Genomic DNA, 19,128 nt, shown 5'->3' with positions numbered 1-19,128 from the left:
AAATGATCGTTAAGTCGTTACGGTTGGGGCGAAAGGGCTGTCAAGGAACGTCTTTTGAGGTTGGCTACACTGTCTTAAAGGCGTAGTTCATAACCTGATTCGATTTAAGATGATTTTTTTTTTCCCTGATTACTTTATGGGTCGATTATATTTTCCTCGGAACCGTGGGACATGATTTTTTTTTCCTGATCACTTTATGGTATGGGTTGATTATATTTTCCTCGGGACCGTATGTTAATATGATATTTTTTCCTGATTACTTTACGGTATGGGTCGATTATATTTTCCTCGGGACCGTATGTTCATATGTTTTTTTTCCTGATTATTTTATGGTACAGGTCGATTATATTTTCCTCGGGACCGTATGTAAATATGATTTTTTTTCCCTGATTACTTTATGTTATGGGTCGATTATATTTTCCTCGAGACCGTGGGATATGATTTTTTTTCCCTGATTACTTTATGGTATGGGTTGATTATATTTTCCTCGGAACCGTATGTTAAGATAATTTTTTTCCTGATTATTTTATGGTATGGGTTGATTATATTTTCCTCGGGACCGTATGTTAAGATAATTTTTTTTCCTGATTACTTTATGGTATGGGTCGATTATATTTTCCTCGGGACCGTATGTTAAGATAATTTTTTTTCTGATTACTTTATGGTATGGGTTGATTATATTTTCCTCGGGACCGTATGTTAAGATAATTTTTTTTCTGATTACTTTATGGTATGGGTCGATTATATTTTCCTCGGCATCGTGTGTTAAGATAATTTTTTTTCCCTGATTACTTTATGGTATGGGTCGATTATATTTTCCTCGGAACCGTGTGTTAAGATAATTTTTTTCCCTGATTACTTTATGGTATGGGTCGATTATATTTTCCTCGTGACCGTATGTTAATATGATTTTTTTCCCTAATTATGGTACGGGTCGATTATATTTTCCTCGGGACCGTATGTAAATATGATTTTTTTTCCCTAATTATGGTACGGGTCGATTATATTTTCCTCGGGACCGTGGGACATGATTATTTTTGGACATGGTCGATTATTTTTTACCTAATAAGGTTAGGGGTGTCATTAGGTCATAATTTTAAGCCAGATTGTCATGTCATGGTTCGGTGACCGTGATATTCTGTCATAAATCCAAGTGAATTATTGAACTTTTGCGTTTGAAGTGATTGGTGACTGGCTGGAGGGGGTCATAAACATTGCATGACGTGTTAGTAGATTGGCGAGAAAGCAGTTCGATAGTTTGTATTAGACCAATTCGATGGCCATTGCCTTAATTGAAATATAGAGAGGTTAATGAAAGGGAAAGGGAAGAGACCAAGGGAAGTATTTACGAATTTTGGAGGAAGTGAAAAAACCTGTCTTTTAAAATGTTCCAGGTCATAGTTATTGGGAAAGACATGAGAAGGTGGAGAGTTCCAAAGCTTGGAGGTGTAGGGAAAGAAACAGTTATCAAAACGGCCCACCCTCGAGTTGCCAACATCCACACAGTAATCATGTGACGCAGCAGCTTGCCGAGTATTGCATGGTTTAGCTAGTGGTGGGGGGTACACAAGCAGCCAGCTCTCGGGAGCAAAAACCAAAGTAATACCTATAGAAGAGGGAAAGTGAACCAACATTGCGGCGTAGGGCAAGGGGGTCAAGTTTGGAAGTTAGCCTGGGACAGTTTATAAGTCGGACCGCTTTCGACTCTGTTAAGTAAGGATGTAGAGCATTTAAGTATCACGTTACCGTGTTGGTAGTGTAAAGTGTCTAATCATTCATTACCACAGTACAGAAGATGGTACTGTTTATCACCCATAGAATCCAAAATCCAAAATACTTAGTTTTATTCTATCGCTCCTCGCTCGCCACTTTCTTCTGCTGTTCAACTTTACTTTCCCTCAAAGCTTAATTAATTTTCCGTTTCGTTTTCGTTCTCCATGCTGTGTTCCTCTTTAAATTTTCGTGTTCGAGATATCATTCATGGGTGTACATCTGTACACACGAGTTTCTACGAGTTACAGCTGTACCTTACAAGCCAATTCATACCCCTGCGCCCTTCCTGTACTTCCTTCAGTGTGTCCTGGGTTCGATCCTCGGCCACTGGCTGTGTACGGCTCATACCCCACTGTGTATACCTTAATCAAAACACTGTGTATACTTCTAGTATACTTTGGCTATACTTGGATGACCTGTTGTGTTTATATCCAACTTTCATATCGAATCTGCCGTAGCCTTTTGTATTTAACACACTGTCTACGATATGGCACACGAGTGTTTGACATGGCCCGTGTCTTTGTGTATGACGTGGCCAGTGTCTGTGTATGACATGGCCAGTGTCTGTGTACGACATGGCCCGTGTCTGTGTATGACATGGCCAGTGTCTGTGTATGACATGGCCCGTGTCTGTGTATGACATGGCCAATGTCTGTGTATGATATGGCCCGTGTCTGTGTATGACATGGCCAGTGTCTGTGTATAACATGGCCAGTGTCTGTGTATGACATGGCCAGTGTCTGTGTATGACATGGCCAGTGTCTGTGTGTGACATGGCCCGTGTCTGTGTATGACATGGCCCGTGTCTGTGTGTGACATGGCCAGTGTCTGTGTACGACATGGCCCGTGTCTGTGTACGACATGGCCTGTGTCTGTGTACGACATGGCCCGTGTCTGTGTATGACATGGTCCGTGTCTGTGTATGCTGTCTTGATCATACACTGGGGTTAGGCCTAACCCATCACTATCCACCAACTGACGCCTCCCACTCATAATACAACTCACGTTTTATACAATACATATATTTTTCCCCTCCCTCCCTCCCTGGTATACAAGAGACCCCCTAACCAACCCCTCCTTCGGTTGACTGAAAACCAATATTTTTTTCCCTTCCCCCCCACATCAATCTGTTTTTATTATTCTAATTTTCCTTCACTTGGATTACCTTTCATGGCGATGAAAAAAAAAAAAAAGGTGGGTGGGTGGGGGAAAATGGGGAGGGAGGGAAGACTGAGATATTTTACCCTATTTCAGCTGTATTTTATAAGTTCTTAAGCCATTGTAAAGTTTTATTTTATATTTCTATTGAGGAAGAAGGAGAGAAAGAGAGAGAGAGAGACATATGGGAAAATAAAAGACGAGTGCAGCTTCGCCAGACTCAACTTTTGTACAGATAAATGTTATTTATCATTTATTATTCAACCATTATTACTCACATAATCTTCTTACGTTTGTAGACGATCAACCTACCATAGTCTATGTCAACCTGATGCTTCGATCAATAAGCAAGATTGATGATTACAATATGGTGAGTCTTACGCCCCTCATGCACTCACTTCCTTCTCTCGCTGGGAGTTTAATTCGAAAAAAAAAAAAATTGGCCAATTTTTTTTTTTTTTTTTTGACAAATGGCCCAACTCACCGATGACATCACCTCTCGATACAGGAAGTCATCGTATGTGTATACAGACAGGAAAAGCTTAAAAAAAGATATATATATATATATATATATATATATATATATATATATATATATATATATATATATATATATATATATATATAAAGTAGTAAATATTCTTTTTTTATATTTACTATTATATATATATATATATATATATATATATATATATATATATATATATATATATATATATATATATATACATATATATATATATATATATATATATATATATATATATATGACCGATTGATTGATTTACATTTGAAGTGTTATAATTGTCAGTATTTTTTTCGAATTAAAATCCAATACCTTTTTTTTAACACGCCACCCATCTCCCAGTTGGTATGAATTGTCGTGTGTTGGTAATTTAACATTGGAGAAGGTGCTGATATTAACATTTCCAACACCTTCACTCTCAGAAACGCCAAAACCAACCCAAAAAAAAATAAAAAAAATATTAGCCCCCCACACAGCTGGTTGGACCAATATTTGGTTGCTATTATTAACGTTTTTTTAAATAACAGCTTTTTTTTTCTCTTAATATGTTTTCATTTTATTAAGTTGGTGTTGAGTTGTGTTAGCCATAACCTAGGATGTAAGACTTAGTCTTAGACGCTTCGTTTTTGTTTTTGTTTTTTTTTCCCTCCAATATAGTTTGGTTCTTGTTGACTTAACACTTTTAACTCGTGTCTGTCCCTGACTGACAGACATATGGCTTAGTGTCAGCCAGGAGCAGCGGTAGACTGCTTGAGCGGTGGGAAAGATGATGAACGTCAGCAAAAAAAGAAAAAATATATGAAAAATAATTGCTTTGAACGCTGGTAGAGATGAACGCTGGCAGGGATGAACGCTGGTAAGGATGGGCGCTTGTAAGGATGAGCGCTAGCAGGCATGTACGCTGGTAAGGATGGGCGCTGGTAAGGATGAGCGCTGGCAGGCATGTACGCTGGCAGGGATGAACGCTAGCAGGGATGAGCGCTGGCAGGGATGTACGCTAGCAGGGATGAACGCTAGCAAGGATGAGCTCTGGCAGGGATGAAAGCTAGCAAGGATGAGCGCTGGCAGGAATGAGCGCTACCAGGGATGAGCGCTAGCAAGGATGAACGCTGGCAAGGATGATCGCTGGCGGGGATGAACGCTGGCAGGAATGAGCGCTAGGATGGTTGCACGATACGTGTGTTGTGTTGAGGAACAGGTGAGGATGGAGGAGGGGCTGGTAGAACGAGGTGAGTAAACTGGTTGAATAACTGGTCGAATGAGAGACGATTTAAGAACCAGGATGAATAGATGACTGAGTTGAAAAGTGAATAACTGGGTTTGAAGGTGAGAATGATTGGTGTATAGCCAGTTCGAGCGACAGGTGGCTGGGTGATTGTGATTGGGTGATTGTAATTAGTGATTGGAGGGAATAAAGTGATTGGCAACGAGTGAAGCTCATCACAAGTGGACTGCGCCATGAACAGTTGGGCTCAGTCAGCAGCCGCAGCAGTAAGGTCGTCCCCTCCCTACCCTCACCACAGAGAATTGACCATTACGACCCCATGCCAGAAAAAGATGTGTAAACAAAGTCTTTAGCTAATTACTAATACCCATTGAAGACTAACATTATATATATGTATATATATATATATATATATATATATATATATATATATATATATATATATATATATATATATATATATATATATATATATATATATATATATGTGTGTCTATATATATATATATATATATATATATATATATATATATATATATATATATATATATATATGTGTGTGTGTGTGTGTGTGTGTGCTATAGTTGATTGTTATTAAAACTCAAACAATAACTAAACATTTAAGTAATACAACTCGTGTTCAAGTAACTGAAATGTGGATCTCCATGTCCGCAGACTTTATGTGAGCGCGCCCTGCCTCCTATCCCCACCATCCTACATTTAGTGATAACGTGTGTCATTATTTTGATAAACTGTTAAATGAGTTATGGTCATTTATGAACGATGGGCCCACCATGCTAACCTGTTGACATTATTTATTTGTTATAGTACTATGATGAAGGATAGGCCCTCTCTGGAGGTACCATGGTGAAGGATAGGCTCTTTCTAGTGGTACCATGGTGAAGGATAGGCTCTTTCTGGTGGTTCCATGGTGAAGGATAGGCTCTTTCTGGTGGTACCATGGTGAGGATAGGCTCTTTTTGGTGGTACCATGGTGAGGATAGGCTCTTTCTGGTGGTACCATGGTGAGGATAGGTCCTTTCTGGTGGTACCATGGTGAGGATAGGCTCTTTCTGGTGGTACCATGTGAGGATAGGCCTTTTCTGGTGGTACCATGGTGAGGATAGGCTCTTTCTGGTGGTACCATGGTGAAGGATAGACTCTTTCTGGTGGTACCATGGTGAAGGATAGGCTCTTTCTGGTGGTACCATGGTGAAGGATAGGCTCTTTCTGGTGGTACCATGTGAGGATAGGCCCTTTCTGGTGGTTCCATGGTGAAGGATAGGGTCTTTCTTGTGGTTCCATGGTGAGGATAGGCCCTTTCTGGTGGTACCATGGTGAGGATAGGCCCTTTCTGGTGGTACCATGGTGAGGATAGGCTCTTTCTGGTGGTACCATGGTGAAGGATAGGCTCTTTCTGGTGTTACCATGGTGAGGATAGACTCTTTCTGGTGTTACCATGGTGAGGATAGGCTCTTTCTGGTGGTACCATGGTGAGGATAGACTCTCTGGTGTTACCATGGTGAGGATAGGCCCTTTCTGATGGTACCATAGTGAGGATAGGCCGTTTCTGGAGGTACCATGGTGAGGATAGGCCCTTTCTGGTGGTGCCATGGTGAGGATAAACCCTTTCTGGAGGTACCATAGTGAGGATAGGCCCTTTCTGGAGGTACCATGGTGAGGATAGGCCCTTTCTGGAGGTACCGTGGTGAGGATAGGCCCTTTCTGGAGGTACCATGGTGAAGGATAGGCCCTTTCTGGTGGTATCATGGTGAGGATAGGCCCTTTCTGGTGGTATCATGGTGAGGATAGGCCCTTTCTGGTGGTACCATGGTGAGGATAGGCTCTTTCTGGTGGTACCGTGGTGAGGATAGGCCCTTTCTGGAGGTACCATGGTGAAGGATAGGCCCTTTCTGGTGGTACCATGGTGAGGATAGGCCCTTTCTGGTGGTACCATGGTGAGGATAGGCTCTTTCTGGTGGTACCGTGGTGAGGATAGGCCCTTTCTGGTGGTACCATGGTGAAGGATAGGCCCTTTCTGGTGGTACCATGGTGAGGATAGGCCCTTTCTGGTGGTACCATAGTGAGGATAGGCCCTTTCTAGTGGTACCATGGTGAAGGATAGGCCCTTTCTGGTGGTACCATGGTGAGGATAGGCCCTTTCTGGTGGTACCATGGTGAAGGATAGGCCCTTTCTGATGGTGCCATAGTGAGGATAGGCCCTTTCTGGTGGTACCATGGTGAGGATAGGCCCTTTCTGATGGTACCATGGTGAGGATAGGCCCTTTCTGGTGGTACCATGGTGAGGATAGGCCCTTTCTGGTGGTGCCATAGCTGAGAATAGACTCTTTCTGGATGTACCATAGTGAGGATAGGCCCTTTCTCATGGTACCGTGGTGAGGATAGGCCCTTTCTGGAGGTACCATGGTGAGGATAGGCTCTTTCTGGTGGTACCATGGTGAGGATAGGCCCTTTCTGGTGGTACCATGGTGAGGATAGGCCCTTTCTGATGGTACCGTGGTGAGGATAGGCCCTTTCTGGAGGTACCATGGTGAGGATAGGCTCTTTCTGGAGGTACCATGGTGAGGATAGGCCCTTTCTGGTGGTACCATGGTGAGGATAGGCCCTTTCTGGTGGTACCATGGTGAGGATAGGCCCTTTCTGGTGGTACCATGGTGAGGATAGGCTCTTTCTGGAGGTACCATGGTGAGGATAGGCTCTTTCTGGAGGTACCATGGTGAGGATAGGCCCTTTCTGGTGGTACCATGGTGAGGATAGGCCCTTTCTGGTGGTACCATGGTGAGGATAGGCCCTTTCTGGTGGTACCATGGTGAGGATAGGCTCTTTCTGGTGGTACCATGATGGGGATAGGCTCTTTCTGGAGGTACCATGGTGAGGATAGGCTCTTTCTGGTGGTACCATGGTGAGGATAGGCCCTTTCTGGTGGTACCATGGTGAGGATAGGCTCTTTCTGGTGGTACCATGGTGAGGATAGGCCCTTTCTGGTGGTACCATGGTGAAGGATAGGCCCTTTCTGGTGGTACCATGGTGAGGATAGGCCCTTTCTGATGCTGTCATGGTCCTGACAAGTAATGTATTTTATGAAGTGTGCGGCAAGTAATATGCTTTATGAAGTGAACGGCAAGTAATGTTTTTTAAGAAGTGAACGGCAAGTAATGTATTTTATGAAGTGAACGGCTAGCAATATGTTTTATGAAGTGAACGGCAAGTAATGTATTCCATGAAGGTAACGGCAAGTAATGTATTTTATGAAGTGAACGGCAAGTAATGTATTTTATGAAGTGAACGGCAAGTAATGTATTTAATGAAGTGAACGGCAAGTAATTTGTTTTATGAAGTGAATGGCAAGTAATGCATTTTATGAAGTGAACGGCAAGTAATATGTTTTATCAAGTGAACGGCAAGTTATGCATTTTATGAAGTGAACGGCAAGTAACATGTTTTATCAAGTGAACGGCAAGTAATGTATTTTATTAAGTGAACAACAAGTAATGTATTTTATGAAGTGAACGGCAAGTAATGTATTTTATGAAGTGAACGGCAAGTAATGTATTTTATGAAGTGAACGGCAAGTAATATGTTTTATGAAGTGAACGGCAAGTAGTGTATTTTATGAAGTGAATGGCAAGTAATGTATTTTATGAAGTGAACGGCAAGTGATGTATTTTATGAAGTGAACGGCAAGTAATGTATTTTATGAAGTGAACGGCAAATAATATGTTTTATGAAGTGAACGGCGAGTAATATATTTTATGAAGTGAATGGCAAGTAACATGTTTTATGAAGTGAACGGCACGTGATATTTTTTATGAAGTGAACGGCAAGTAATATGTTTTATGAAGTGAACGGCAAGTAATGTATTTATATCAAGAGAACGGCAGGAAATGCTTTTTAAGTAAACGACAAGTAATGTGATTTATCAAGTGAACGGCAACTAGTATGATTTATAAAGTTAACGGCAAGAAATGTATTTCATCAAGTGAACGGCAAGTGATGTATGAAGTGAACGGTATGCATTGTATTTTATTAAGTGAACGGCAAGCGGTATATATTATCAAGTGAACGTCAAGTAGAAATATTGCATCAAATGAATGACAAGCAATGTAATTTATCAAGTGAAAGGCAAGTACTACCATTTAGTAGTGAACGGCAAGTAAGGCGCTTACCAAGTGAACGGCAAGCAATATATTCTAACACCAAATGAACGACAAAGTTCAGTAAAGTACACCAAGTGAACGGCATTCTTCATCAAAGTATACCAAGTGAACGGCAAGTTCAGTAAAGTATACCAAGTGAACGGCAAGGTTCAGTAAAGTAAACCAAGTGAACGACAATCTTTAGTAAATTACAGAGTGAACGTAAGGCTCGGTAAAGTACATCACATGAACGGCAAGGTTCATTATATTGGTCATATGAACAGCAAGATTCAGTGTCGAACGACCATTGAGCACGACGGTACGACCCCTTGAGCACGACGGTACGACCCTTGAGCACGACGGTACGATCCCTTGAGCACGACGGTACGATCCTTGAGCACGACGGTACGACCCTTGAGCACGACGGTACGACCCTTGACCACGACAGTACGACCCTTGAGCACGACGGTGCGACCCTTTAACACAACGGTACGATCCTTGAGCACGACGGTACGACCCTTGAGCACGACAGTACGATCCTTGACCACGACGGTACGACCCTTGAACACGACATTACGACCCTTGACCACGAAGGTAAGACCCTTGACCACGACGGTACGACCCTTGACCACGACGGTACGATCCTTTGAGCACGACGTTACGACCCTTGAACACGACGGTACGATCCTTGGGCACGACGGTGCGACCATTGAGCACGACGGTACGACCCTTGAACACGAAGGTACGACCCTTGACCACGACAGTACGACCCTTGAGCACGACGGTGCGACCCTCTAACACGACGGTACGATCCTTGAGCACGACGGTACGACCCTTGAGCACGACAGTACGATCCTTGACCACGACGGTACGACCCTTGAACACGACATTACGACCCTTGACCACGAAGGTAAGACCCTTGACCACGACGGTACGACCCTTGACCACGACGGTACGATCCTTTGAGCACGACGTTACGACCCTTGAACACGACGGTACGATCCTTGGGCACGACGGTGCGACCATTGAGCACGACGGTACGACCCTTGAGCACGACGGTACGACCTCTTGAGCACGACGGTACACCTCTACAGCATGACGGTACACCGAGCACGAAGGGTGTATAATTAACCTTTGACTTGACCCCTTAGGAGGTATGTACCGTCGTACCTTACTAGGGTCGTACCGTCGTGTCCCACTAGGGTCGTACCGTCATACCTAAGGGTCGCACCGCCGTGCTCGTACCGTTATACCCGAGGGTCGTACCGTCGTGTCCGTACCGTCATGCCCGAGGGTCGTACCGTCGTGTCCGTACCGTCGTGCCCTAGTAGGGTCGTACCGTCGTGCCTTAGTAGGGTCGTACCGTCGTGCCCAATAGGGTCGTACCGTCGTGACCTAGTAGGGTCGTGCCGTCGTGCCCTAGTAGGGTCGTACCGTCGTGCCCTAGTAGGGTCGAACCGTCGTGCCCTAGTAGGGTCGTACCGTCGTGCCCTAGTAGGGTCGTACCGTCGTGACCTAGTAGGGTCGTACCGTCGTGCCCTAGTAGGGTGGTACCGTCGTGCACCAGGGTCGTACCGTCGTACCCGTGGATTGAACGTATCGATGAACGTGAGTTACGGTGCATCAGAAGGGGTGAACGGCACAGGAGCGACGGGGTACACTGGAGAGGACCATGTGAACGACAGTGAACGGTTTGTTCATGTGTACATACACTGTACATCATATCCCCCCCCCCCCCATGTCCGAAGTGAGGACAGAGTTTTTAAAGAATTTATTGAATTTTTACAAATTTATTGATCATTTATCGAGTGAATGATTATTTGATTTACATGTAGACAACGTGAGGACAGAGTTTTTAAACATTTATTGATCATTTATCGAGTAAATGATTATTTGATTTACATGTAGACAATGTGTGGACAGAGTTTTTAAACATTTATTGATCATTTATCGAGTAAATGATTATTTGATTTACATGTAGACAACGTGAGGACAGAGTTTTTAAACATTTATTGATCATTTATCGAGTAAATGATTATTTGATTTACTTGTAGACAATGTGTGGACAGAGTTTTTAAACATTTATTGATCATTTATCGAGTAAATGATTATTTGATTTACATGTAGACAACGTGAGGACAGAGTTTTTAAAAATTTATTGATGATTTTTATTGAGTAAATGATTATTTGATTTACATGTAGACAACGTGAGGACAGAGGTTTTTAAAATTTATTGATCATTTTATCGAGTAAATGATTATTTGATTTACATGTAGACAACGTGAGGACAGAGTTTTACAGAATTTATTGATAATTTTTACTGATGAGTAAATGATAATTTGATTTACAAGTAGACAACGTAAGGATAGAGGCTCTAAAAATCTATTGATAATTTTCACTGATTGATGAATAAAAAAAGTAATTTGATTTACGAGTAGACAACGTGAAGATAGATATTTTAAAATGGATGATTTTTATTAAATATTTTTTATTTACAAGTAGACACCTTGGGGACAGAGGTTTTTTCTTTTTAAATTATTGATAATTTTTAGAGTAAATAATTATTTACAACTGTACAACGTGAGGACAGATTTTTTAAAAATTTAATGATTTTTGAGTAATTTTTGATTTACAATTAGAATTTTAAGAGCCTTTCTAATGGTGCATTGTGGTGGCCTCACATGTAATGTGTGTATATGAAGTCTTGTGTGGAAATTAATTTTGATAATTTAACATGACCGAAAAGTAATTACATTTACTGTAAAATTACCGTACGATTTATTTCCTGGTACACGAAAATTAATGAAAATTGACGTAGATTATGTTTTGGAAATTGAAATGGTTTGCCATGGCCGAGAATCAATGAAAGTTTACGTTGTATTGTTAAATTATTACCATTTGGGTTCAGCGGCCGATATATATATATATATATATATATATATATATATATATATATATATATATATATATATGGAGGGAGAATGACCGAAATGCAGGCGCAAGTAGGAGGGAGTAATGACCGAAATGCACGCGCAAATTGGAGGGAGAATTACCGAAATACAGGCACAGAGTAGGAGGGAGAAATACCGAAATGCAGGCACAGAGTTGGAAGAAGAATTACCGAAATACAGGCGCAAGTTGGAGGGAGAGTTACCGAAATCCAGGCACAGAATAGTAGGGAGAATTACCGAAATCCAGGCGCCAGTTGAATAGGGAGGGTAGTAATAAACAAATACTTCAACTCGACTGGAAAAAACAAAGAGAAAAAGATCGTGGGAGTTGACAGGGAAGTTGAGGAGAATGTGTGTCGACCAATTTGATGCACAAAAGGAAAGTGATGACTCTAAGGGAGGGGGGACGGGTAAGTTACCCACCTCTATATAGACACACCAAAGTCACTCGTTTTCTGTTGCCACAATGGACCCCCCCCCCCCCACCCCCGTAGGGATGAGGAGGAGGGGAGACTTGGGTAATTGTCGAAGATTTTTCTCTGAGGAGTTTTTGGTCCCCCACCTGAGGGACGACAGTTAGCCACAGTGAGTAAGTCCACCGTCTCTCTCTCTCTCTCTCTCTCTCTCTCTCTCTCTCTCTCTCTCTCTCTCTCTCTCTCTCTCTCTCTCTCTCTCTCTCTCTTCTTGTGGCGTGGAGGGTTATAGAGAAGGGCAAGTGGCGTGGAGGGTTATAGAGTAGGCAAGTGGCGTGGAGGGTTACAGAACAGGTAAGTGGCGTGGAGGGTTATAGAGTAGGCAAGTGGCGTGGAGGGTTATAGAGCGGACAAGTGGCGTGTAGGGTTATAGAGTAGGCAAGTGGCGTGGAGGGTTATAGAGCGGTCAGGTGGCGTGTAGGGTTATAGAGCGGTCAGGTGGCGTGTAGGGTTATAGAGCGGGCAGGTGGCGTGGAGGGTTATAGAGCGGGCAGGTGGCGTGGAGGTTTATAGAGCCGGCAGGTGGCGTGGAGGGTTATAGAGCGGTCAGGTGGCGTGGAGGGTTATAGAGCGGGCAGATTGCGTGGAGGGTTATAGAGCGGGCAGGTGGCGTGTAGGGTTATAGAGCGGTCAGGTGGCGTGGAGGGTTATAGTGCGGGCAGTTGGCGTGGAGGGTTATAGAGCGGGCAGATTGCGTGGAGGGTTATAGAGCAGGCTGGTGGCGTGGAGGGTTATAGAGCGGGCAGGTGGCGTGGAGGGTTATAGATTGGGCAGGTGGCGTGGAGGGTTATAGAGGGGGCAGGGAACGTGGAGGGCTCGAGATGGTGTCTGGGATCATAGAAAAGGCAAGTGGCGTGGAGGGCTGGAGACAGGGTAGTTTAGAGAGATGTAGAAAGGGCAGTTTGCGTGGAGGATTGTAGAGAGGGAAGTTGACGTGGAATATCATACAGAGTGGCAAGTAGCGTTGAGGGCTCTCGAAAGGGCAATTGATGTAAAAAGGCTCTAGAGAGGGCTGATGGCGTGGGGGTCTGTGATGAGGGCAAGAGGCCCAGAGGGCTCTAGAAAGGGCAGGTGGCGTGGAATCAGGCCGTAGCGATGGCAACTGATGTAGAGGGCTTTAGAAAGGGCAGGTGTAATGCTACCTTTTCGGTTTTGGCCAGGAGTTGTTGCCTCGTCTCGTTTGCCCTATTCTGTCCCCTCGCCCATCTGCCCTTTCTTGTTCTGCTGCGTCTCTTCCCATTTCTCTTCTCGTCTCTGTCCCTCTTCTCCCTTTGATTCTTCTCTGTACTATTCTGTCTGCGCCCTTTTCTTTTATACTCTAATCTTTTTTTTCATCTTTCGGTCTTGAATACGCGGTCTCGTACTTCGCGGTCTCGTACTACGCGGTCTCGTACTTCGCGGTCTCGTACTTCGCGGTCTCGTACTTTGCGGTCTCATACTTCGCGGTCTCGTACTTCACGGTCTCATACTTCGCGGTCTCGTACTTCGCGGTCTCGTACTTCGCGGTCTCGTACTACGCGATCTCGTACTTCGCGGCCTTGTACTTCGCGGTCTCGTACTTCGCGGTCTCGTACTTCGCGGTCTCATACTTCGCGGTCTCGTACTTCGCGGTCTCGTACTTCGCGGTCTCATACTTCGCGGTCTCGTACTACGCGGCCTCGTACTTCGCGGTCTCGTACTACGCGGCCTCGTACTTCGCGGTCTCGTACTACGCGGTCTCGAACTTCGCGGTCTCGTACTACGCGATCTCGTACTTCGCGGTCTCATACTTCGCGGTCTCGTACTTCGCGGTCTCGTACTACGCGGCCTTGTACTTCGCGGTCTCGTACTTCGCGGTCTCGTACTTCGCGGTCTCATACTTCGCGGTCTCGTACTACGCGGCCTCGTACTTCGCGGTCTCGTGCTTCGCGGTCTCGTACTTCGCAGTCTCATACTTCGCGGTCTCGTGCTACGCGGCCTTGTACTTCGCGGTCTCGTACTTCGCGGTCTCGTACTTCGCGGTTGTATTCGTGAAACCAGCTCGCTTAGATATTCGCGTATTGTTCTAGATATTCACCTGATGTTCCATCTAGATACACATGAATCTAGATATTCGCGGAACGTTCTAGATATTCACGTATCCTAGCTATGTGATTTTGGATATTCGTACATTGCTCTAGATATTCATATTTTCGTCTAGATATTCGCATGTAATACTAGACAGTTACATAGGTTTCTAGATATTCATATAATGCTATGATATTCGCGTAATGTTATTGATATTCACTTGTGACTAGATGTTCCAATATTGCTCCAGATATTCACAGATATTTACGTATTTGTCTAGTCATGTTCCCTATTGCTCCAGATATTCACCTCTCGCTGGAAATATTCGGGTCATTCTCCAAATATTTTGGTTATTGTTGAACACGTTCATTTTTTGTTCGTGTGTATTTGAAGATTCAAAGATATTTAAGTATTCCGTGAGATTCAGGTATTCCTTGGGCATAGATGGCACCTGATATTCAGCTTTGGCTTCAGTTGTTGAAGATATTCCTCTAAGTAATCAGCATATTCTCTAAGATATTCGGATATTTGGCCCTAGATATTTAGATATTCCCTCGGGTATTCATATTGTTCTAGATAACGAGGTATTGGCTCTAGATGATGGGGTATGACGAGATGCCATCTAGATATTCAAGGTATTTGGCTTCAGATAGTAATATTCCTCTGTATTCACAGTCTTTGCTCTCGATATTCGGTCAGTTACCCGTCAGCGCTGCGAAGATCCGCTGACCTCAGTGTTGAGCTCGGCTGACTCTCCTGCCACGGCACGACAGCTGGCGACCCGGGAGGGAGAGAGAGAGAGAGAGAGAGAGAGAGAGAGAGAGAGAGAGAGAGAGAGAGAGAGAGAGAGATTAAACATTTTCTCGTCTCTCTTCCCAAACCTGAGCTGCCTAAATTTAGATAGAGATAGATGGATATAGATAGATAGAGAGAGAGAGACGGAGAGAGAGATAGAGATAGATAGATAGGGGGAGAGAGAGAGAGAGAGAGAGACGGAGAGAGAGAGAGAGAGAGAGAGAGAGAGAGAGAGAGAGAGAGAGAGAGAGAGAGAGAGACTATACACGGTGTTGGGGGGAGGGGGACACATTGACTGAACCGAAGCAGTGTTACCAGATACACCCGGAGGTGTATCCTCCATCCTCCTCTACCCCTTGGACGTTACCCCTCATGAATATATGAATATCGAGAGAGAGAGATGATGATGATATTCCCTGCCCTCCCGAATATTTCTTTAGAGAGTGGGAAGTGGTAAGGGAGTAGTGCATACTGGGTAATTAAATGGTTTATACGCGGGTGGCGTAACCAACAGGTGTGAATACGTGAGGAGTTTAAACATACCATCTTGTGAAGAAACTCGCTACTCTTCGGTAAGATTTATATATTCATCATCGTTAATCAAGTTTTTTCTCAAGATATACACATCGAGATCTTTGATGGGAGTGGAAAATATTGTAATATTTAAGAATTTAGTAAAAGGGGTTGTGGAGAGGAGAGAGGTATGTCGGTAGGACGGGTGTTGGCAACAGTGGGCGAGGCATGGAGGACCTGCTTGAGTCCCTTGTTTGTCGCTGCCCCGAGGCGCGTAGCCAACCCCGCCTCCCTCCACCACCGCTCTCTCTCTTCCCTCCTCCTCCACCTCTCGATCCACCTACTGCCACCTGCTTCCGTTTGTGCTAATACACTCCCCCTTTGACCCCATCTTTAAGCCCCAGGAGGGCGTAAAAGAGGTGAAGTGGCGAAGGGAAGGTAAAGGCGATCATAGATGGGTGTGAGAGTTTGTGTTCTCGGGTCTCGGTGGCGCCTGGTACCACTGAGAGAAAGGAAGATCCTTCGGCCACTCAAAATTAATGACAGTTTACTAATGGGGAGAGAGGGGAGTGGTGTTTTGGAGGGGAGGATGGTTGGTGAGGGGAGCATGGAAGAGGGGAGGGTGCTAAGCTGCTAGGTAAGGTCATGGCTGAGGGGAGGAGGGGAAATCTAGTGACCCCCCAAGTTGAGGGTGGGGATGCAAATGTAAACTTGAGAGGTCAGGTCAGGAGTGGGGTGTGGGGTCAACAACCAGGGGTCAATGCCTAGGGGGTCACTGCTGGGGTGTGGGGTCAACAACCAGGGGTCATCTCTAGGGGTCACTACTGGGGTGTGGGGTCAACAAGCAGGGGTCATCCCTAGGGGTCACTGCTGGTGTGTGGGGTCAACAACCAGGGGTCAATCCCTAGGGGTCACTGCTGGGGTTTGGGGTCAACAACCAGGGGTCATCTGTAGAGGTCACTGCTGGGGTGTGGGGTCAACAACCAGGGGTCACTACTGGGGTGTGGGGTCAACAAGCAGGGGTCATCCCTAGGGGTCACTCCTGGTGTGTGGGGTCAACAACCAGGGGTCAATCCCTAGGGGTCACTGCTGGGGTGTGGGGTCAACAACCAGGGGTCACTGCTGATGTGTGCGGTCAACAACCAGGGGTCAATCCCTAGGGGTCACTGCTGGGGTGTGGGGTCAACAACCAGGGGTCACTGCTGATGTGTGGGGTCAACAACCAGGGGTCAATCCCTAGGGGTCACTACTGGGATGTGGGGTCAACAACCAGAGGTCACTGCTGGGGTGTGGGGTCAACAACCAGGGGTCATCTGTAGAGGTCACTGCTGAGATGTGGAGGTTCACGTTACAGAATCACGTGCTGGAGGTCAGGTCATAGGGTCACTTTCTGAGGGTCAGTTTAGTGTCAGCTGATAAGGGGGGGAGAGGGGGTCACGTTGCTTGGAATCAGTTTATGGAGTCATTGCTGAAGGTCAGGTCATGCAACACTGCTGAGGGGTCAGGTCATGTAACACTGCTGAAGGTCAGGTCATGTAACACTGTTGAGGGTCAGGTCATGTAACACTGTTGAGGGTCAGGTCATGTAACACTGTTGAGGGTCAGGTCATGTAACACTGCTGAGGGGGTCAGGTCATGCAACACTGCTGAGGGGGGTCAGGTCACAGGATACTGCTAGGCTCAGGTCACTGGGTCGCTAGTGGGGTTAGATCACGGGGTCACAGATAGATGGATCAGGTCACGAGACTGCTGAAGTGAGGTCAGGCGACACTGCTAGGGGTCAGGCTAGGGAAGGGGGAGGGGAGGTCAAAGGTCACAAGGCTATTAGGGGGTTTGATGATATGGTCACTGCTGGGAAAGGGGGGGTGAGTGTGTCACTGCTCAGACTCATGTCACGGGTCACTGCTTGTCTTAAGAATGAGCGATCACTTACAGGGTCGTTACAAGGTCGTTAGTAGACAATACAGAAGTTACAGACGAGGTCAGTCATTTTTGCCTTCAAAAATCGGGGTTTTTTCTTTCTTTTTCTTTCTTTCTTTTTCTTTCTTTCTTTTTCTTTTTCTTTTTCTTTCTTTCTTTTTCTTTCTTTTTTTTCTTTCTTTTTCTTTCTTTTTCTTTCTTTCTTTCTTTTTCTTTCTTTCTTTTTCTTTCTTTCTTTTTCTTTTTTCTTTCTTTCCTCCCCCGCCATGTCCACCGTCTCTCGCTCGTCCCCCCTCCACCACGCCATTAACTTTTCACATTTTCAAACTTCTGCTCTGGAGGTAAAGAGGCAATTTGAACTCGACCTGAGGGAGAGAGAGAGAGAGAGAGAGAGAGAGAGAGAGAGAGAGAGAGAGAGAGAGAGAGAGAGAGAGAGGTGGATGGGTTGGGGGTACCCTTTGGTGTGGGGGGATGGATAAATGGGGGTTTGTTGCCCCCCCTCCGCCCCCCCGCGCCCCCCTTTTTTTCAGACTTTGGGGACATATGACCCAGGGGGAGGGTCACGTTTCAGTCTCCTCTGAAATTACTGTATTGATGTGAATTCAGCTTAGGAGTGAGTGAAGGTGAGAGGAATTGTTCCTTCATATAGCCTTAGTCTGTGACCCCATACCACAATTCAAGATGGCCGCCTTTTTTTAAAAAAATAAAAAATGGGCCATAAAATTTTTCACATTTTTTCCCCCCTTTCTCTGAGACTGGGTTTGTCCCTTTCTTTTCACATTGTTTTATACAATTTCTGACCACAATTCAAGATGGATTGTCCCTTTCTTTTCACATTGTTTTATACAATTTCTGACCACAATTCAAGATGGATTGTCCCTTTCTTTTCACATTGTTTTATACAATTTCTGACCACAATTCAAGATGGATTATCCCTTTCTTTTCACATTGTTTTATACAATTTCTGACCACAATTCAAGATGGATTGTCCCTTTCTTTTCACATTGTTTTATACAATTTCTGACCACAATTCAAGATGGTTGTCCCTTTCTTTTCACATTGTTTTATACAATTTCTGACCACCATTCAAGATGGATTGTCCCTTTCTTTTCACATTGTTTTATACAAAGTCTGACCACAATTCAAGATGGACCACTGTTTTTTCGTCTGAGATTAAAAAAAAAAAAAATGGCTCTACATTTCAACCGTAATTAAAGAAAATTAAGTCGTTAATATAGGATCACTTTTTTTTTATCTATAAAACTCGTCTGCCTGATTTTGAATGATTATGCAAATGAGTTTAGTGTTTTTCTTTTGGTTTTTCTAAATCAAAATCTCGCATACACTTGGTTTCAAACATGGCTGCCGATACTGATACGAGAAATTTCTTCTCATAGCCAGAAAATTCTTGCTTTATACCACACGTAGCCCCAATTTTTTCTTTAATAACCTCAAGCACTTGATTACGAGTTAAATTTAACATATATCAATGGTTGTGTCATGCAGTATCATGTACTTTTCACTGAGTTTACCTGTTTTGAAGAAAAAAAAAGGAAACCCATTTTGAGAAAAGTACCATATATGAATATGC

The 19,128-nt window shown here is 44.2% G+C and overlaps 1 protein-coding gene and 1 pseudogene across 5 annotated transcripts in view; one reads left to right on the top strand and one right to left on the bottom strand.

The window, feature by feature from the left end:
• LOC139749411 (glutamate-gated chloride channel-like) overlaps positions 1 to 19,128 on the top strand; it is a 245,800-nt gene that overhangs the window by 163,471 nt on the left and 63,201 nt on the right. For 4 of the 5 annotated variants that reach the window (XM_071663247.1, XM_071663245.1, XM_071663246.1 and 1 more), the window contains exon 3: positions 3,231 to 3,301. The exons of the other annotated variant lie outside the window; for it this stretch is intronic. In XM_071663247.1, the coding sequence (XP_071519348.1) occupies positions 3,231 to 3,301 (71 nt within the window). The remainder of the gene's footprint in view (positions 1 to 3,230; positions 3,302 to 19,128) is intronic. 5 annotated transcript variants of the gene reach the window in all.
• The window catches only part of LOC139749646 (uncharacterized), a 4,467-nt pseudogene continuing 2,938 nt past the window's right edge, over positions 17,600 to 19,128 (bottom strand).

This window comes from Panulirus ornatus, chromosome 7 (genome assembly GCF_036320965.1).
Source record: "Panulirus ornatus isolate Po-2019 chromosome 7, ASM3632096v1, whole genome shotgun sequence".
NCBI lineage: Eukaryota > Metazoa > Arthropoda > Malacostraca > Decapoda > Palinuridae > Panulirus > Panulirus ornatus.
This window is presented reverse-complemented; position numbering and strand designations above follow the sequence as displayed.